A 22657-nucleotide genomic window follows, 5' to 3' on the forward strand; every position below is an offset into this window, starting at 1 on the left:
TTTTCAGTCTAGAATTCTCATGAGTATATTACCTACTTGATAATATCCCATAGGTTTACTAGGCTGCTGTGTTTTCCTTCTTTTTTTTGTCCTGTTTGCCTTCCTGACTCTAAAATTTCAAATGACCTGTTATCAAGCATGCTGGGGATTTTTTGCCTGTTACATCAGGTCTGCAGTAGACCTCATCTAGTGAATCTTTAAATTTAGTTTTTATGTTTTACCTCCACACTTTGTGTTTTTATAGTTTTAATCTCTTTGTTCATTTTCATCATCCATTTTCTCTTTTAGTTTAGTTGTGTTCTCCTTTAGTTGACTGAACATTTTTAATACAGATATTTTAGCCAGTTTTGTGGCTCATGCCTGTAATCCCAACTACTTTGGAGGTTGAAGTCAGAGGATCGTTTGAGGCCAGGACTTTGAGACCTGCCTGAGCAATATTGTGAGACCCTGTGTCTATAAAAAATAATAAGTACACTAGGTATGATGGTGCATGCCTGTAGTTCTAGGTACTCAGGAAGCTGAGGGAGGAGAATCAGTTAACTTCAGAAATTTATGCCTGCAGTGAGTGGTGATTGTGCCACTGCTCCCTAGTCTGGGTGTTTTTTGAGAAGTGTCCCTTCAAATCTTTTGCCCATTTTTGATTGGATTATTAGATAGTTTCTTATAGAGTTGTTTGAGCTCCTTACATATTCTGATTATTGATTCTTTGTCAGATGGGTAGTTTGTGAATATTTTCTCCCATTCTGTGGGTTGTTTCTTCACTTTATTGATTATTTCCTTTGCTGTCCAGGTGCTTTTTAACTTGACATGATCCCATATATCCATTTTTGCTTCGGTTCCCTGTGCTTTAGTACATTACTTAAGAAATTTTTACACAAACCAGTATCCTGGAGAGTTTCCCCAATGTTTTCTTATAGTAGTTTCATAGTTTGAAGTCTTAAAGTCCTTAATCCATTCTGATTTGATTTTTGTATATAGTGAGAGATAGGGGTCTAAGTTTCTGTTTTTAATGAATAGTTTGTCTTCATGTATATGGATATCCAGTTTTTTTTTTAGCACCAGTTATCGAAAAAAACTATCCTTTCTCTAGTGTATGTTTTTAACATCTTTGTTAAAAACGAGTCCACTCAAGGTGTCTGGAGTTGTTTTTGGGTTCTCTATTCTGTTGCATTGGTCTGTGTGTCTGTTTTTATGCCAGTACCATGCCATTTTGATTACTACAGCTCTTGAGTGTAATGTGAAGTCAGGTAATGTGACTCCTTAAGTTTTGTTCTTTTAGCTTAGGATAGCTTTGCTATTCTGAGTCTTTCGTGGTTCCATATATATTTTAGGATTGTTTTTTCTATTTCTGCGAAAAATGTCATTAGTATTTTGATAGGGATTGTATTGAATCTGTAGATTGTTTTGAGTAGTATGGATATTTTAACAATATTGATTCTTCCAATCCATTGACATGGGATTTTTGTGTGTGTGTGTGTGTGTCTTCTTCTATACTTTTCTTTTCTTTCTTTCTTTTCTTTTTTTTTTTTTTTGAGATGGTGTTTTCCTCTTATCACCCAGCCTGGAGTGCAGTGGCGTGATCTCGGCTCACTGTAACCTCTGCCTCCTGGGTTCAAGCCATTCTTCTGCCGTAGCCTCCCAAGTAGCTGGGACTCCAGGCATGCGCCACCGTGCCTGGCTAATTTTTTGTATTTTTAGTAGAGATGGGGTTTCACCATGTTGGCTATGCTGGTCTCAAACTCCTGACCTCAAGTGATCTGCCCACCTCGGCCTCCCAGGTGCTGGGATTACAGGCGTAAGCCACTATACCCGGCCATCCTCTTCAATTTCTTTCATTCATGTTTTATAGTTTTCATTGTACAGATCTTTCACTTCTTTGGTTAAGTTAATGTCTAGGTATTTAACTTTATTTGTGGCTACTGTAAATGGAATTACTTTCTAATCTGTTTTTTCAGATTCTCTGTTGGAATATAGAAATGCTTGATGTTTGTATGTTCATTTTATATCCTGCAACTTTATCAGTTCTTATCGTTTTTTGGTGGAGTCTTTAGATTCTTCTAAATGTGTAAGAGTATACCACCTGCAAACAAGGATAATTTGATGACTTCCTTTCTAATTTGGATGCCATTTAGTTTTTTTCTCTTGTTTTACTGCTGCTGTAGCTAGCACTCCCAGTACTATGTTGAATAACAGTGGTGAAAGTGGGCATCCTTGTTATGTTCCAGATCTTAGAGAAAAGTCTTTCAGATTTTTTCCCTCCATTCAGGATGATACTAGCTGTGGATCTGTCATATATGGTTTTTATTATTTTGAGGTATGTTCTTTCTATATCGAGCTTTTTGAGGGTTTTTATTATCAAAGGGTGTTAAATTTTATTAAATGCTTTTTTCAGCAGCAGTTGAAAAGATCATATGATTTCATCCTTCATTCTGTCGATATTATGTATCATATTGATTGATTGCATATGACGAATCATTCTTGCATACCTGGGATAAATCCCACTTTGTCATAATGAACAATCTTTTAATGTGTTGTTGAATTCTGTTTGCTAATATTTTGTTATTTTTACATAAATATTTATTATAGATATTGGCCTATAGTTTTCATCTTTTGATGTATCTTTTTCTGATTTGGGTATTATGGTAATACCTCAAAGAATGAGTTAGGAAGCATTCCTTCCTCCTCTGTTTTGGAAGTTTTTGAGTAGGGCTGGTATTAGATCTTTAAATGTTTGGTAGAATTTAGTGATGAAGTCATCAGGTCCTGGGCTTTTCTTTACTGGGAGACTTTTTATTATGGATTTGAACTTGTTGCTTGTTATTGGTCTGTTCATGTTTTGGATTTCTTCCTTGTTTAATCTTGGTAGATTGTATATATCTGGGAACGTATCCATTTTTGCTAGATTTTCCAATTAGTTGGCATACAGTTGTTAATAATAGTCACTAATAATCTTTTGAATGTCTGCAGTATCAGTTATAATGTCTCCTTTTTCATCTCTGATTTTATGTGGGTCTTCTTTTTTTCTTAGTAAAGGTAAAGGTTTGTAACTTTTATCTGCTTAAAAAATCAACTTTTCATTTCATTGATTTTTTTGTATTTTTATTTCAATTTTATTTATTTCTGCTGTGATCTTTATTATAATTTTTGTTTTGTTTTGCTATTTTTTAGTTCTTTAAGATGCAACATTAAGTTATTTGATTTTTTTTTGTTTTTTGATGTAAGTGCATATATCTGTACATTTCTCACTTAGTACTGCTTTTGCTGTATCCCATAGGTTTGGTATGTGTTTTTTCATTATTTGTTTGAAGAAATTTTTCAGTTTCCTTCTTAATTTCTTTATTGATCCAATTTTCATTCAGAAGCATATTGTTTAATTTACATTTGTTTGTATGGTTTCCAAAATTTTTGTTACTGATTTCTAGTTATATTCCATTGTGGGCAGAGATGTTTGATATTATTTCACTTTTCTGAATGTTTTAAGACTTGTTTTGTAACTTAAAATGTTGTGTATCTGAAAATTATGTGCTAAGAAGAATGTGTATTCTGTAGCCATTAGATAAAATGTTCTGCAAATATTTATTAGGTACATTTGGTTTATAGTACAGATTAAGTCTGATGTTTCTTTCATGATTTTCTGTCTGTAAGATCTGTACAATGCTGAAAGTGGTGTGTTAAAGTCTCAATTATTATTGTATTGGGGCCTTTCTCTAGCTTTAATACACTTTGCTTCATGTGTCTCAGTGCTTTAGTGTAGGGTACATGGATATTTAAAATTGTTATATTCTCTGGCTGAATTGATCCCTTTATCATAAAATGACCTTTGTTCTGTCTTCACAGTTTTTGTCTTGAAATACATTTTATCTGATATAAGTATGGCTACTTTAGTTCTTTTTTTTTTTTTTTTTGTTTCATTGGCATGGAACATTTTTCCATTCCTTTATTTTTCAGTCTATGTGTATCTTTATAGATGAAGTGTATTTCTCGTAGGCAGCAGATCACTGGGTCTTCCTTTTTCTTTTTTTCACCCATGCTGTGTTATTTAATTGGAGTTTTAGTGCATTTCCTTTCAGTGTTATTATTGATAAGTATGTGTTTACTCCTGCCGTTTCGTTGTTTTCCTGTTGATTTTGTATCTTCTCTTTATTTTGTCCTTCCTTCCTGTCTTCGTTTTAGTGAACATGATTTTTCTTGGTGGTATGATTTAATTTCTTGCTTTTTGGTTTCTGTATCTGTTGTATGTTTTTTTTTTTTATTTGAGGTTACCATGAGACTGACAAATACTATCTTATAACCTATTTTTTTAACTGTTGACAGCTTCACACTGATTGCCTAAATGAACAAATAAGCAACATGAAAACTAGTAAAAACTCTACCCTTTAACTTTGTTTCCCCATTTTTAAACTTATTGTTGGTTCTCCTTATGTCTTATTGTACTGTCTATGTCTTGAAACGTTGTAGTTGTATTGAGTCATCATTGAGTATTTCTACTTGAGTATTTTACACACCACAATTACCATATTATAATTATAATATTCAGTTTTTCTCTGTGCTGTTACCAATGAGTTCTGTACCTTCAGATGACTTCTTATTGTTCATTAACATTCTCTTCTTACAGATGGAAGAGAATGCCCCTTAGTATTACTTGTAGGACGGGTCTGGTTTTAATGAAATCTCTCAGTGTTTGGGAAGGTCATTTTTTTCTCCTTCATGGTTATGGAATATTTTCACGTGATACACTATTCTAACATAAAAGTTTTGCTCCTTCAGCACTTTAAATTAATGTCTTGCTACTCTCTCCTGGCCTCTAAGGTTTCCATTGAAAATCTGCTTCCAGACATACTGGAGTTTCATTGTATGCTATTTCTTTTTTCTTGGTGCTTTTAGGATCCTTTGTTCTTAATTTTTGGAAGTTTGATTATTAAATGTCTTGATGTAATCATCTTTGGGTTCAATCTACTTTGTGTTCTGTAACCTGGTTGTACTTGGATATTGGTATCTTTATAGATCAGGGAAGTTCTCTGATTGTATTCCTTGAGTAAACTTTCTACCCCTTTCTCTTTCTCTCTTTAAGGCTAATAACTCTTAGCTTTACCCTTCTGAGGCTGTTTTCTAAATCATGTAGGCATGCTTCATTCTTTTTTGTCTTCTCTACATATTTTCAAATTGCCTATATTCAAGCTCAATAATTTTTTCTTTTGCCTAATCAATTTTGCTATTAAGAGACTCTAATGCATTCTTCAGTATGCCAGTTGCATTTTTTAACTTCAATTTCTGCTTGATTCCTTTTAATCATTTCAATCTTTTTGTTCAATTTACCTGATAGAATCTGAATTCCTTCTCTATTTTATCTTGAATTTGTTTACTCAACACAACTATTTTGAATTATCTGTCTGAAAAGTTACTTATTTTGTTTCTCCAGGATTGGTCTCTTGTGCCTTATTCAGTTTGTTAGGCCATATTTTACTGGATGGTCTTAATGTGCAGATGTTCATCTGTGTCTGGGCATTGAAGAGTTAGGCATTTATTGTAGCCTTCACAGTTTGGGTTTTATGTCCACCCTTGTTGGGAAGGCTTTCCAGAATTTGAAAGTACTTGGATCTCAAACTCAATAATGTTCTTCTTACAGACTCAGAGGTACCATGTTGTTGGTCTTGGTTAAAATCGATGAATTACCTAAATTAGCAAGCACAGAGACTCTTGTTCTGTTCCCTTAGTTTCTTCCAGACAAATGGAATTTCTTTCTCTATGCTGAGCTACCTGGAGCTGGGGTGGGATGACACAAGCTTCCCTCTTACCCCCACCACTGGGACTGTGCTGATTTAGACCTGAAGTGAGCACAGCACTGGGTCTCATCCAAGGTGCAGTGTATACTGCTGGCTACTACCTAAGTTTACTCAAGACCTTAGGCCTCTACAATCAGCAGGTGGTAACCAGCCAGGTTTGTGTCTCCTCAGGGCAGTGAGTTCCTTTTGGCCCCAAGTAGGTCCAGAGATATTGTGTGGGAGCCAGGTATTGAAGTCAGAAGCCTTATTTATCTCATGTTCTATTCTACTGCAGCTAAGCTGGCATTCAAATCACAAGACAACATCCTTCCCTCTCCTCCCTCCCCTTTCTGCAGGCAGAGGAGCCTCATATGTGTCTGCCACCACCACCAGCCCACAGGGGTTTTCACTGGGCTATCACTGATGTTTACTCAATGCCCAAGCACTCTTCAGTTAGCTTGTGATGACTGCTTCCACATCTGGGACTTACTCTTTGGTGCAGGGCAGGTCCAGAAATGTGACTAAGGGACCCTAAGAGTCTGCTTGGTGCTCTACCCCACTGTGGCCAAGCTGGTACCTCAGGTGCAAGACAGAATCCCATTTACTTTTTCCTCTGCTTTGCTCAAACAGAAGGTGTCTTTCATTATACCCACCACAGTGGGAGATGTTCTGGGTCACACCTAAAGCCAGGACATCTCAGAGTCCAGTGTTCATGATGTGTTATTGGGGTATCACTGTTGGTTATTCAGAGACCAGCAGCTCCTAAGTCAGAAGGTGATGAATCCTGCCAGGTCTCTGCTGTGATGGGCAGCACTGGGTTCATAGTCCCCTAGTCACTGTGCTCTCCATCTCCCAAATTAACAGATTTCTCCCCGCCATGCAGATGCTGCTGAGGGGCAAGAGCAGGTGGCACAAACACTCCCTTTTCTCCACTGTTGGTGTCTTAGTAGTTCACATGCCACTTTATTGTTGTAAAGTTGTAAAGTTATTGTAGTAAAGTTTGTATATCAATTGAGAAAACGGGCCTCAGGTTTTTCACTCAACTGTTGTATTCTCAACTTAGCATAATTTTGTGTATTAGATTTGTAAAATATATGTATCTGAATCTAGTAATTGGAATTCTTAAAATTTTTATATCTTTCAGATGTGTTTTCACATTATAACAAGGACCTGTTGACAGAGCAATGCACAGAAGCTTCATTCCAAAAAGTGATATCAAGGAGACATGGGAACTGTGATCTTGAGAATTTACATTTAAGAAAAAGGTGGAAAAGGGAGGAGTGTGACGGGCACAATGGATGTTATGATGAAAAGACTTTTAAATATGATCAATTTGATGAGTCCTCTGTTGAAAGTTTGTTTCACCAACAAATACTTTCTCCTTGTGCCAAAAGCTGTAACTTCGATCAATATAGGAAGGTCTTTACTCATTCATCATTGTTTAGTCAACAAGAGGAAATAGATATTTGGGGAAAACATCACATACATGATAAAACTTCAGAGTTATTTAGGCAGGTGTCTACTCTAAGTAGGTACCGAGATGTTTTTATTGGAGAGAAAAATTATCATTGCAATAATTCTGAAAAACCCTTGAACCAAAGCTCAAGCCCTAAAAATCATCAGGAAAATTGCTTTCTAGAAAAACAATGCAAATGTAAAGAATTTGAGAAAGTCTTTCTTCAGAGTATGCATGGGCAAGAGAAGCAAGAACAGTCTTACAAATGTAATAAATGTGTAGAAGTTTGTACCCAGTCATTAAAACATATTCAACATCAGACCATCCATATCAGAGAAAACTCATATAGATGTAATAAATATGATAAAGACCTTAGTCAGTCATCAAATCTTAGAAAGCAGATAATCCATAACGAAGAGAAACCATACAAATGTGAAAAATGTGGGGATAGCTTTAACCATAGTTTGCACCTTACTCAACATCAGATCATTCCTACCGAAGAGAAACCTTATAAATGGAAAGAATGTGGCAAAGTCTTTAACTGTAGTTTATACCTTACCAAACAGCAGCAAATTGATACTGGAGAAAACCTTTACAAATGTAAAGCATGTAGCAAATCTTTTACTCGTTCCTCCAATCTTATTGTGCATCAGAGAATTCACACTGGAGAGAAACCATACAAATGTAAAGAATGTGGCAAAGCCTTTCGCTGTAGTTCATACCTTACTAAACATAAGCGAATTCATACTGGAGAGAAACCTTATAAATGTAAAGAATGTGGAAAAGCTTTTAACCGTAGTTCATGCCTTACTCAACATCAGACAACTCATACGGGAGAAAAACTTTACAAATGTAAAGTATGTAGCAAATCTTATGCTCGTTCTTCAAATCTTATTATGCATCAGAGAGTTCATACTGGAGAGAAGCCTTATAAATGTAAAGAATGTGGCAAAGTCTTTAGCCGTAGTTCTTGCCTTACTCAACATCGGAAAATTCATACTGGAGAGAATCTTTACAAATGTAAAGTATGTGCCAAACCTTTTACTTGTTTCTCAAATCTTATTGTGCATGAGAGAATTCATACTGGAGAGAAACCCTATAAATGTAAAGAATGCGGCAAAGCCTTTCCTTACAGTTCACACCTTATTCGACATCATCGAATTCATACTGGAGAAAAACCATACAAATGTAAAGCATGTAGCAAATCTTTTAGTGATTCCTCAGGTCTCACTGTGCATCGGCGAACTCATACTGGAGAGAAACCCTATACATGTAAAGAATGTGGCAAAGCCTTTAGTTATAGTTCAGATGTTATTCAGCATCAGAGAATTCATACTGGCCAGAGACCCTACAAATGTGAAGAATGTGGCAAAGCCTTCAACTATAGGTCATACCTCACTACACATCAGAGAAGTCATACTGGAGAGAGACCCTACAAATGTGAAGAATGTGGCAAAGCCTTCAACTCTAGGTCGTACCTCACTACACATCGGAGAAGTCATACTGGAGAGAGACCCTACAAATGTGATGAATGTGGTAAAGCCTTCAGCTATAGGTCATACCTCACTACACATCGGAGAAGTCATAGTGGAGAGAGACCCTACAAATGTGAAGAATGTGGCAAAGCCTTTAACTCTAGGTCATACCTCATTACACATCAGAGAAGTCATACTAGAGAAAAAACTTTGAAAATGTAAAACATGGAGCAGATTTTTACTTGTTATCCATGTCTTATTGTGCATCAGATAATTTATATGGGAGTGAAACCCTACAGATGTTAAGAATGTGGCATAACCTTTAACCATTTTTCAAGCTTTACACAACAGCAGAGAATATAAACTGAAAAAAATCCATACAAATATTAAAAATGTGGCAAATTATTTAAACTGCTCAACCCTTACTCAAGATAACCCATACTAGAGAAACACTATAGATGTAAAAATGTGAAAAGCTTTATTCAAAATATCAAACTTATGAGTCATCTAGGGGTTCATAGAAAAAGAAAGTGTGTAGACACAATAAATGTGAGGGAGTATTTAATAAAAAATGAAGTCTAAATGTGTCAGAGAATTTATGTGAGAAAGGACTAAAGCACAGACACTTTCAGCCTTTATACTAAATAAATTTATACAGAATCTAAAGGCAAAATAATTAGGTAATTTATTTGCTTATATGTTTTAAAGTAGCAAGAACATTGATGTTTTGACAGGTATATTTCATAGATACTTCATTTGTATTTACAGTATTTGAGGTTTTTGGAGAGCAAATATTATTTATATAATTCAGCTTTCAAATCTGTTGCTGCTTTTCCTTAATCCATGGTGTTCATGTGAAAATATGTGTTCTGTTTTTTTTTCTGCATCAGAGCAATGTGAGGTCCTTCTAAGTTAGGTGAAAATAATTAATATCAACATTTTTCATGGAAGTTTAATGCCAAATGTAAAACACATGAGGAAAATTTTTTAAAATATGCTCTTTGTGTTTGAATAAAGTAGTAATGCATGTAAACATATACGTGTTTAGAGCATTTTTCTATATTAAAGTAAGAGGGATATTCTGAATTTTTGAAATTACTTCACCAATTCCTCCATAAGTTTTTTTTTTTTTTTTTTTTTTTTTTTTAAAAAGAGACTTCATTTAAAGCAGAGGTCCCCGATCCCAGGCTGTACTGGTCTGTGGCCGGTTAGAAACTGAGCTGCACAGCAGGACATGAGTGGTGGGTGAGCCAGCATTACCACATGAGCTCTGCCACCTCTCAGCTGAGGGGTGGCATTAGATTTTCGTAAACCCTATTGTGAATTGTGCATGTGAGGGATCTTGACTGTGTGCTCCTTAGGAGACTCCAACTAATGCCTGATGATCTGAGGCAGAACATTTTCATCTCAAAACCATCTCTCTCCTTGCCAGTTTGTAGAAAAATTGTCTTCCACGAAACCAGTCCCTGGTGCCAAACAGGTTAGGATCACTGAGTTGAAGTACTGGCATATCTTTAAAAACAGAATAAAGTAGGAGTCTTTAGTATTATTTGATGTGATAGAAGACATAGTGAAAGAGTTGAGTATTTGATGTGAGGAGAATAACATCTTCACCTATATCAGAGAAATGTGAAGATAATTCCTATCAACATTCACTAAATAATTAGCCTCACTTAAAAAAAAAATGTAGCAAACAGAACTGCAAGATTAGTATATTGGAAAAAAGGAATGTTTCTTGAGTGCTTGTAACTGTATTTTGACTAGGAAGAATACAGTGGATTTTAAAATGGTTTAGACTATGGGTGAACTTAATTTCTTTTAATAAAATTAGTTGGTTTTTCATATTTTAACACTGATGTACAATGAATGAAATGTTGTACTGACACCAGTGTTAAACTATTCCATCTTATCTAAGATTGTGGTTAACAATGGAAATAATATACTATGGGTTAACAGTGAAATGTCTTCCCTAATATTCCTTTTGTTGGAGGACTTAAACTTTCAATGATTTGGAGAATAGTTGTCTCATAGTGACTGTCTTGATAATGATTAGATAAGGCAGGTAAGACTGAAAGGCCACAACTTAGCAGCAAATGTTTTACATTCGTTTGAGAGCCAGTTTGTAAGTAGTTCACGAAAAGATGTTGGGTTAAAGCAGTGGTTTGAATTAATTGCATAGCATTCATATAACATAATGCAACTCAGCCATACAAAGAAACACAAAGAACTAAAGCTCATGCCCTATATGAATCTCAGACCTACTAAGTGAAAAAAGCTAGACAGAAAATTGTGTTTTGTGTATTTATGTATTGTATTATTTCAGGCAAAATAAACCTATGGTGAAATAAATCAACACAATAGTAGCCTCTGGTTGAGGAAGAAAAGATAGATACTTGGGACAAAACACAAGTGAATTTTCTGAAGATGATGAAAATGTTTTGTTTGTAAACTAGGTGAAGGTCATATGGGTTTATTTGTTGAAAGTTTACAACTAGAGTTTGTGTCAGCCAATTGGTGCTGCAGAGTCTGTTTCCTTTGGGTTTTTCTTTGGGACCTCATTCGTTTGAATTGGGACTTCACCTCATTGAAGTCCTGGCAGAGTCACTAGAAGAGATGTGATGATCTTGTCCCAGACCCCAAAAGTGGGTTCTTGAATCTCACACAGGAAAGAATTCCTGGTGAGTTGCAGAGTATAGTAAAGTTATAATGATTTATTAGAGGCTACTCAGTTACAGAGTAGGGCATCCTCAGAAAGCAAGAAGAGGAATGCCTTGCAATAAGAAGAGATCGTTTATTGAAAGTTCCTCTGTTAGAGTAGGCCTTCCTCAGAAAGCAAGAGTAGAAATGCACCCATTTCAAATGGTTATATAGGTTATTAAGAATGGTATACTTTATTACAGAGGCTTGTAATCAGCTTGTGACAGGCTATTAGTATTGTTACTTTTCTATGTTACTATTGATTTCAGCAAGAATTTATGAGTGTACTATTTTTAAAGCAAAACATACTTAATAATGCTTTTTCTTAAAGTACTGGGACATTTTCATAAGTTTTGAGTTCTTATTTAGTTGATTAACATCATTAACTCTGTGTCTCAACCATAAACATCTTGTGAGCAAGAGTGCCAGCCCCCTTGGAAAGGAATCCAGCAGGTTTGGCTTTTTTTTTTTTTTTTTTTTTTTTGAGACAGAGTCTCACTCAGTTGCCCAGGCTGGAGTGCAGTGGTGTAGTCTCGGCTCACTGCAATCTCCGCCTCCCAGGCTCAAGCTATTCTCCTGCCTTAGCCTCCCGAGTGGCTGGGATTACAGGCGCCTGCAACCACACCTGGCTAATTTATATATTTTTAGTAGAGACAGGGTTTCACCATGTTGGCCAGGCTGTTCTTGAACTCCTGACTTCAGGTGAGCTGCCCACTTCAGCCTCCCCAAGTGCTGGGATTACAGGTGCGAGCCACTGCACCCAGCCACAGGATTGGCTTTACCTGGCCTTTATTCAAGATAGGGTCACTAGTTAGGATACTTCTGGCAGGTTTAGCATGATTGTTATCTGAAAGCTGTCTAGCACACTGCAGTGAGGAAGGGTGTTGAACAGCGACTAAGGTGTAATGGCTGCTCATTTGGCTACAGAGGTCCAGCTAGCAGCAAAAGTATAATGGCTTGAGTAGGAATTACAGTTAGGAAAAGGATTTTTAAAGAGCTCTATAGTCAAAAGTTGACTTAATAAAAACTGATATTTACTGTATGTACATACACATATGCATGGTGTTAAGATTTCCTCTGTCTGTAATACAAACAGTCAAATGAATTTTGTTTCTCCGTTTACTTCTGCCTGTCCTTCCTCTTGCCACTCCAAATGTCACATGAGGGGACTTAAAAAAGAATTCTAACAATTCTAGCCTAGAATCACAGAAAACAGAAAAGTTGGCACAGTCTCCTCCTTTTGGGAGGAAACTGCTTTTTCTCATGAGGCCCTCAGTTGTAAGCAGAGAGACTCCTCTCAGGTCTAGCACTCTGCTCTTTTTCGTATTGCATTACTTGACCTCCTTGACTTTGGGGGATACCAGAGATTACACCGTACTATGAGAGAACTTGACTAAGTGGATGTCATTGCTGGTGAGTCACTGGCAAGAGCTATGGTTTTAGAGGGCTGACAGCAGTCGCTTATAGTAAATGTTTATTACTCTAGAGAGTTGCTTATTTGGGTGTTTGGATAGAAAAAGCATGGTTTAGAATGTACAGGCTACAGAAACACCCCCACTGAGGGGTAAGACACCCATGTGGGATGCAGTAATCATAGTGTGTGCTAACTGGCATAGGATCGCCCACCAACCTCAAAGGAATGTCCTTCTACTGAGGTGTACTGTGGGATCATTACACTGCCCAGTCCTCTGGCATTTCCTTTCTTTTGGGGGCTCAGATTCAGTGTTAAAATGGGATTCTTGATTTGGGAGGATCTAAGTGTTATGCCTTCCAGCTGTTAATGCTTTGCACATATTTAAATATTAAGCCTTAAAAACTGCATGCTTCCTTTGCTTTATTTATTAAGTGGCTCCACCCTGAAGCCAGTAATCTAATTAAGAAACAAACTAAGTTAAAAAGCCCACCTAGCCAACTAAATCCATCTCCAAAATGTGCAACTTTCTGACATTTAGCTGGCTGGTTTGCTGCTCTTTGTAAAAACAAAAAAAAACCAACTCAGGAATGCTTTTCTCCAGGACCTGGGAACAATGTATTTGAAATGTAAATATGAAAAAAAGATAGTACCCTATCTCACAATTTTGCAGTAAGATAGAAGCCTAATTTAATCAGGCACCTAGTTCCAAGTTGCAAAACAATTTTCTGTCACAAAGGTTAGTTTATTCCCCCCCGCCCCCCCTTTTTTTTTTTGTTTTGAGACGGAGTCTCGCTCTGTCGCACAGGCTGGAGTGCAGTGGCGCAGTCTGGGCTCACTGCAAGCTCTGCCTTCCGGGTTCAGGCCATTCTCCTGCCTCAGCCTCCTGAGTAGCTGGGACTACAGGCGCCCGGCTAATTTTTTGTATTTTAAGTACAGACGGGGTTTCACCGTGTTAGCCAGGATGGTCTCGATCTCCTGACCTTGTGATCCGCCCACCTCGGCCTTCCAAAGTGCTAAGATTACAGGCATGAGCCATCGCGCCTGGCCTATTTTTCCTTTTAATAAAGCCAATTATCAAACCTAGATCATCTTTCTGGTTACCAGATGAATTTAGGATAAACTATGCCAAATGGTGCTGTCAAATTTTCCTGCTTGGGGGCTATTAATCTTGAAAACATATATGTTTTATAACTCAATTAAACCAGACTGTGATGTTTAAACACTACATGTTTTGCTTCTGATGCACATCACATTCTGGTTTGAGTTATAAAACAGTTTTATCTCTTTTCTACCTTTGTGGAGAGGCATTCTAGGTTGGGAGAAATGTTGTTTTAATTATATTTCCCAAGCACTGTTCAGAATTACAAGATCAAATATAAACATAAAAGATGCTGATCAGGCTTCGTACTAGAAGGGACTTTGGCAGATACCCATCAAATTTTCTCTCAGGCTTTCTTCCCCCAAGCCGCAATAGTTCAGTGAAGATCTTGCTGGCCCTCAAAATCTGAATGCAGTATGATCTCGCTGCCTATTTTGGGCTCTGCAGTTTCGTCTGGGGCACAGTTAGAAAAGATTTGTAATAAAATAACCTCATAAAGTGGCAATCATCAGTTCCAGCCCTGTCTTTCAATGCACCTGGTGACTTTATAACAGAAATGAATTGAGAGAACTTGGCGCCTGGAAGCCCAATCAGACATGTACATGTGCATTGAGTTGGCCTCTTCCACTTCCCTGTCTCTCTGGGGACCTAAATCTGCACCACTAAATTTTGAATGCAGGATCTGGGGCTCTTCAGAATGCTCTACAGCAGCCTTCCTGGGAGGAATCTCTTCTCCAACTTGTCTCTTCTTGCTGTAAAACCCAAGAATACAGAACAGATGTGATCCCTCATAGAATTTGCACACAAGGGGAATTTGCCTCCCCCTGAGATTCATAAAACAGGGCCAGCCTTCAGTCTGAGGATTACAGAAAGTCCAGGGCAGACCTTTCTTGTATCATGAGAGATCAATACAGACCCTATAAAGCAGGAGGATGGCTCAGGGTGGGGCCTGTAGAATCTTTTAGATCTTGTTCATTGACCTGCTGCCATTGTGTGAGGGGCTTCTGGTGGTCAATGCAGAATCTGTAAGTGTAAACAAGCATTAACATCAAAACTACCACTTCCAGGGACACCAGAACCTGCCTTGTTTGGAATGTTAAATGTATCTTTTCCAAAAAATTGACCAGCTTATCTAATCAAAATATTATAACTGCACATTAAACCTCACATAGAAAGATGTTAAAATTCTGTTAAATTTTCCGGAATTTTGTTTATCTAAATGATCTTAAAATTCTACACTTTGGAATACTGACTTCTTTTCTTTAAAAGCTGTGCTTTTCTAGGCAGCCTATCCTAAATGTTTGTATTTAAATAAAGTCTTTTAAACGTACATTCTAATCTTTTTGGTTATCTTAGGTTGACACAACTATAGTCACCATGTTGTGAAAGAAATCTCAAAAACATATTCCTCTTTTGGGTTTCTCATAAACGGTTTGGCCACAGAGTCAAGGAGAGAACATTGGAGTGTCTGAGAACATGGGTCTTGACTAATTTTAATCAGTGTTCCTGGGCACAGAGGACATACCCTCCATTTCATTCCTGATGCAATATTTGATGTAGTTCATAGTACTATAATCTTGTTACTGTGATACGCCAAAATATGAGGTTAAAAGACCTTTAAATCTTTCAGGAAGAAAAAGTGTTCTATTTTTCTCATCTTTTTGGGTTTTGTGGTCAGAAACATGCACTGGCAGACAGGATTTTTAAAGTTTCCAATAATTTGTAGCTCAGGATTTGTGTCCAGTGTTTTTCTATCTCCTACCTCTGCAGCTGCCTTCTCTGACTCATGTTTTTCTCACATGAGCTGAGAATAAAATGTCTTCAGATTGGGAGTGTCCATGATTTCCGATGTATCTTACTCTGTTTAATGAATAGTATATGCATTTCAGTTTTTTGATGGCATCTAAAATATCCTAGTTCTTATCTTGCCATTTGTGCATTTTACACAGATATTTAATAAAACTGTTATTAGCCAGGAAGGGCAATTCCCTTTTCTGATATTGCTAGCTGTGTTTCTTGGGTTGCCACTATTGCCACTGAATGAAAAAAACCTTTTCTTCACCAAACCAGGTAATTTGCAGCTGTCATAATCGCTTCATGCTGTTGATGAGCAGTCATATGTTTTTCAATGCTATTTATAAAGTACGGTAAAATTGATGAGGAACGTGATGCTTTTGATTGTTATACTAACAGGATATTTTGTGATATATAGCTATATTTAAATATGTCAGGAAGAATGCAAGTAATTATTAAAATAATATTGTTAATAAAATGATGTTGTAGAATTCCAAATCCTGGCTCATGACTCTGATGTACAGCTGAGGCCAAACAGTGTCACTGGTGCTTGGAGATACAGGAAGGTTTATTCAGTGGGGCCAAAGTAAGAATGTAGGACAGAAAATTTCTCAAATCCATCTGAAAAAGCAAAGCAACATTGGGATATTTATTCAGCCAGAAGATAAGGAAAGGGGAATTTAAGGGAATTGAGGGGAAAAGTGTGTATTTCTTCAGTCTCAAATAACATCTTGACCAACAAGACTTCTCGGTGTCAACAACTGGTAACAACGTCCTTCAAGGCATGTATTTCTTCTGCAAAATGTTTCTGTGACCCTCATGCTTGACAAAGAAAATTATCTCCTCCTGCTTGACAAAGAACAGTATATCAACCATTTACAGTTTTATTGTAGAAACAAGGGATGCTGGCTTTTGTGCAGGCAAGCAAAGGTTTAATTAGAAATTTCATTACTTCAGTCCCTAAAAACACTGGGGTGCTGAAATCTCAAGGGGCTTGGCTATAATAATACAACACTAAACGATAGATATTATTATAAAACTGAGGAAATAAGTCTTATAAAACTTTTTTTTGTCTAGGGTAACATTCTGTAATACAAAATAACATTGGTTTTGGAAATGGCTTCTTTCTTTGAAGACCTTATTTTTTTTTTTCAGATATTTGATCTAAGCACATAGACTTTATGATTAGGTTTTAGTTTCTGGTTCACTTGATGATGTTTTTCCTGACATTTCCATGATTGCATGGATGCTTTCGGGCTTGCAATATCATAAACAAGCTAAGATGAAAGAATAATGAAGATGAACTTGATCTGCATTATCTGTCTCTGAGAGTACTCAGGGGCTTCACCCTCAGCCTAAGGACAAACTGTCACTACTCAGAGCAATGTGAGATGTGCATTCAAATACATATATTTATATGGTACCAGATAGCACCCAATTCTCCTCCATGCTCATTCCAATCTATATGACCTCTAGGGATTTTACTTCTTTTGCTTTTCTCCCAGGTCTGCATCATGTTTTCAGATCCTATGATTATTTCAACCAGACCCACAGTTACATCTAAAAAGCAGAAAGACAACTACTAACTCTGTAGTATAAATATTTGGGGGCTGGGCGCAGCGGCCCACGCCTGTAATCCCAGCACTTTGGGGGGCCGAGGTGGGCGGATCACGAGGTCAGGAGATTGAGACCATCCTAGCTAACACAGTGAAATCCCGTCTCTACTAAAAACACACACACACACAAAAAATTAGCCGGGCGAGGTGGCGGGCGGCTGTAGTCCCAGCTACTCTGGAGGCTGAGGCAGGAGAATGGCGTGAACTCGGGAGACAGAGTTGCAGTGAGCCAAGATCGCGCCACTGTACTCCAGCCCGGGTGACAGAGCGAGACTCCGTTTCAAAATAATAATAATAATAATAATAATAATAATAATAATAATAATAATAAGTATTTGGATACTCTATATGTAATTCATTATCTGAAATTTATTTAACTATCTTGTACTTTATTTGTTAATTCCAATCTGTGAGAAACATAGCCCTCTGCAGTCCAGGCTCAACACCAGTGCCCTCCAGAGTCTCCTTGGAGAGGCAGGGCTCATGCTGATGTAGGAGAAACACTTTTTTATCAGTATATAGAGTTGTTTAGAGTGAAGAGCATACATTAGAGGTGATGAACTGGATATCTCACGTGGTAAGAGAACAAAATATTAAAATTTTAATCTCTTCTATTATTTTTCTCTCTTTTGGGTATATGAACTATCATATAAGATGATAAAAATAAAACAATTCAGATATAGTCATTAAATAATTTCATGAATATTAGTATTTTATGTCCAAATATTGTTTTACTTATATGGGATTGTGAACCGTAAGATGTGGAGACCATTGAGCCTTTACAGCAATATTCTTCTGGCAATTCTCTGGCTTTTTATTGTTAGTAAACTTCTGAATGATTCTACTCTGAGGTCATGCCAAGATGGTCTTCTGCTGTTGGATAAATTCCTCCATCAGGGAAGAAATAAGTTTACTTGGTCTGTGATTTCTTGCTATCTGGGGGGTTGAAAAACACTAAGTGTTGGTCTCTTTTTTTTCCTCAGTTGAGTTAGGGGAATAACATACATTGCCACAAAACAATTCCTTCAGTTCTGGAGTCCTTAAACAGATTGTCTCCTTCCTACCACCTTTCAGAGCTCTCCTTTCAAGGCTTCCTGTGTGATTTTCAAGGTTTATAGCTGTAGTTAGTGGAGAAATGCAGCGGAAAATGGGTCTGTTATAAGAAAAATTTTAGACTGTAATGTTTCCCTGTCCCACAATCTGGAAGGGAGCTGAGACCAAATAATGACCCGACCAATCCAGCTTGGCAAGTAGATAAGTGTATTAAGACTTACATGTGGGACCCTCCTAGGAGGCACCAGGACAGCTTTAGAGTCCACATCACCTCCCATCTTTAAGCTGCTTTTGAGCTAATTTTACAGCTCTTGGCCTACTGTGTGTGTATCATGGGACTCTCCCTTGGTATGTTCTCAGATACTCTCTAGGATGTTTGCATTCTCAGAAACAACTGCTCCTCAGCTGATCCCTATGGCCTTGGCTCACTACCTGGCATTCAGTGCTCAAGCAGTGGATATACACCTTGAAGTAATCTAGTGGAGGACTTGTCACACTACAGGGTCTACATCGTCCTTTCCAGACTCAAAGTTTCTACTCGCAGACTTTTTTGTTGACTCAGGATTCTTCTGACATCCTGAACTAATTTATTTAAGATTGCCTGGAAAGTCTTCCAACAAATCAGTAATAAAATTTATTCCTTATATCCTATGTCATCTTGATCATAATGGAATACATGACCCAAACAAACTCACCAGTGTTAGTCTACCAGTGTTGCCATGCCACAAAACAAGAGAAACATGATAATATAAAAAAGAAACTGTGTGTGCTGCCTTCTATTACATTATAACAACATCAGCAAATAACTGACACCCCCTCCCTGATTTTCAGGCATTAAAATTAAGGTTCTGTGGGTTAATCTTATTTCAATGTGGAGGGCTGTTTCTTTTTGATGACATTAACCATTTAAGTTTATAATCTTTGAGTAAGCAGATTGTCCTACATACTGCAGGTTGGGCCTCATCAAATCATTTGAAGGTTTAAATAAAGCAAAAAAGCCAGCCTTCCTGAGCAAGACAAATATCTCCATTAGATGGCTTTTGTACTTTATCTGCACAATTAACTATGTCAAATTTTTCTCAAAATTAAAACTGGAATTGCCCTCTCAGATCTCAGTCTTGATCTTCTCAGCCCACACTGCAGATTTGGACTTGCCAGTCTCCATAATAAAATGAGCCTATATATATATATATATATATACACACACACACACACATATATATATACACACACACATATACACACATATATATACACACACATATATACACACATATAATATGTATTATAAATATTATTGAATTAGACACTACATATATTAAGGTTAAATGAGTTCATAAGGGAGAGCCCTTATTCTGGTAGGAGTGGTATCCTTATAAGAAGAGGAAGAGACACCAGAAAGCTCTTTCTCCACACACAGAGAGGAAAGCTATATGAGAACAGAAGGAAGCCTCCTATAAGCCAGAAAGAGAGGAGTTACTGGAAACCAACCCTGCATAATAGGACCTTGATCTTGGACTCAAAGCATCCAGAATTGTAGAAAAATAATTGTATGCTGTTTAATCCACCCAGTTTGTGGTACTTGTTATGAAAACTTGAGATAAGTTAGACAATATACCATTGGCTCTATTTCTCTAAAGAATCTTGGCTAATACAGATTTTGGTACTAAGAGTGGTTTTATAGGAGTGACCTTGATAAATCTTATTATTTGGTTCTGAAATTTCTGTATTGGGCTCAATAATTTGATTAAATTCAGACACTATTAATTATTTCCAGTAGTAATAAGAGCATTGATAGTACATGTCATGATATGGCAAAAAAGGTGCAGAATACTGCCATTGAATACCCCTAATGAAACAGTTTTAGAATCAAGAACCTGGACAACCATGCATATAATACTTTGAAACATTTTTGTCAAAATAAAAATATATGAATATTGACTGGTTGTTTGTAATGTCAGTGGACAAAGTGGAGAAAGAAAAGAATGAGCTCAGAAAAAAAACTGTATGCCAAATGCCACGTTAATGACCTTAAAGCTTCTGTGTCTGCCATGGAGATGCTTATCTCCAGTAACCACAAGGCCAAGACTGCTGAAAACCAAATGCAGAATCTCATCCTGTGAGTACCTGAATTACAACACAAATTACATTACCAGACTAGTATCATGTCAAATACAAAAACGAAGACAGAAGAGACTGGGAATCTACATTCAGTATTCTTAAATAAAATAATTTCTGACTAATAATTTTATATCCAGCCATATTAAGCTTCATAAGTGAAGGAGAAATAAGATCCTTTTCAGGCAAGCAAATGCTAATGAAATTTGTTACCACCAGACCTGCCTTACAAGAGTTCCTGAAGGGAGTGCTACATATGGAAATAAAAGACTGTTATCAGCCATTATAAAAACACATTTAAGTATATAGACCAGTGACACTATACAGCAACCACACAAGTCTGCATAATAACCAGCTAACAACATAACAGGATGAAGTCTGCGCATATCAATACTAACCTTGAATGTAAGTGAGCTAAATGCCCCAATTAAAAGGCATAGAGTAATAAGTTAGACAAAGAAGCAAGACCCAATGGTATGCTGTCTTTGAGGGAAACATCTCACATGCAATGATACCTGTAGGCTCAAAGAAAAGGGATGGAGAAAAATCTACCAAGCAAACAGAAAAAAACCTGGGGTTGCTATTTAATTCCAGACAAAACACACTTCAAACTAACAAAGATCAAAAAAGACAAAGAAGGACATTACATAATGGTAAAGAACTCAAACAAAAAGACCTATCCTGTGATTCACGCATCACAGGAGCACCCAGGTTCATAAAACTAATTCTTGGAGACTGTGAAGAAACAGATAACTACACAGTAATAGTGGGAGACTTCAGCAATGAATTCAGAGTGATTAGACAGATCACTGAGGCAGAAAACTCACAAAGGTATTCAGGACCTGAACTCGACACTTGACCAAATGAACCTAATAGACATCTACAGAACTCTCCACCCCCAAACACCAGAATACATATTCTTCTCATCTGCACATGGCACACACACGGTAAGACTGACTGCACAATTAGACATAAAATAATCCTCATCAAATTTTTAAAAAATCATACCAACCACACTCACAGACCAGAGAGAAAGAAAAATAGAAATTAACACTAAGAACATTGATCAAAATCATACAATTACTTGGAAATTAAACAACATGTTCCTGAATGACTTTTGGGTAAAAAATGAAATTAAAGCAGAAATTACGAAAGTCTTTGAAACTATAAAGATATAACATACCAGAATCTCTGGAACACAGCTAAAGCAGTGTTAAGAGAGAAACTTGTACACTAAACATCCACATCAAAAAGTCAGAAAGATCTGAAATTGACAACCTAACATCACAACTGGAGGAACTAGAGAAACAGGAACAAACCAACCCCAAAGCCAGCAGAAGACAAGAAATAACCAAAATCAGATCCGAACTGAAGGAAACTGAGATTTAAAAAACCCATATAATAGATCAATAAATTCAGAAGTTGGTTATTTGAAAGAATTAATAAGATAGACTACTAGCTAGAAGAGTAAATAAAAAAAGAGAAAAGGTTCAAATAAACAATCAGAAAAGGACATTACCACTGATGTCACAGAAATACAAAATACCCTAAGAGAAAACTACAAGCTTCTGTACATACAAGCTAGAAAACCTAGAAGAAATAGATACATTCCTGGAAATATACAACCTCCCAAGCTGAACCAGGAAGAAATTGAATCCCTGAACAGACCAATAATGTGTTCCAAAATTGAATCAGTAAGAAAATACCTACCCACCAGAAAAATCCCAGGACCAGATGGATTCACAGCAAAATTTTACTAGATGTGTAAAGAGGAGCTTGTACCATTCCTACTGAAATTATTTTTAAAAATTGAAGAGAAAGGACTCTTCCTTAACTCATTCTGTGAGGCCAACATTATTATCATATCAAAACCTGGAAGAGATACAGCAAAGAAAGAAAACTTAAGGCCAGTATTCTTGATGAATATAGATAGAAATATTTTCAACAAAATACTAGTAGACAGAATGTAGCACCACATCAAAAAGCTAATTCACCATGATCAAGTAGTCTTTATCCTTGGGCTGCAAGGTTGGTTCAGCACGCACAAATCAAAAAATGTGATTCACCACATAAACATAACCCAAACCAAAAACTACATAATCATCTCAGTAGATGCAGAAAAAAGCTTTTGATAGGATTCAACACTCCTTAATGTTAAAAACTCTAAACAAAC

The 22657-nt window shown here is 36.8% G+C and overlaps 1 protein-coding gene across 3 annotated transcripts in view; it reads left to right on the plus strand.

Annotated features, from left to right (window-relative positions):
- LOC111525660 (zinc finger protein 267) overlaps positions 1-9730 on the plus strand; it is a 43547-nt gene extending 33817 nt beyond the window's left edge. For all 3 annotated transcript variants that reach the window (XM_023191155.1, XM_023191156.1, XM_023191157.1), the window contains one exon: positions 6907-9730. In XM_023191155.1, the coding sequence (XP_023046923.1) occupies positions 6907-8915 (2009 nt within the window). In that variant the 3' untranslated portion in view covers positions 8916-9730. The remainder of the gene's footprint in view (positions 1-6906) is intronic.
- The last annotated feature ends 12927 nt before the right edge of the window (positions 9731-22657 follow it).

Source organism: Piliocolobus tephrosceles, chromosome 17 (genome assembly GCF_002776525.5).
Source record: "Piliocolobus tephrosceles isolate RC106 chromosome 17, ASM277652v3, whole genome shotgun sequence".
Lineage (NCBI taxonomy): Eukaryota > Metazoa > Chordata > Mammalia > Primates > Cercopithecidae > Piliocolobus > Piliocolobus tephrosceles.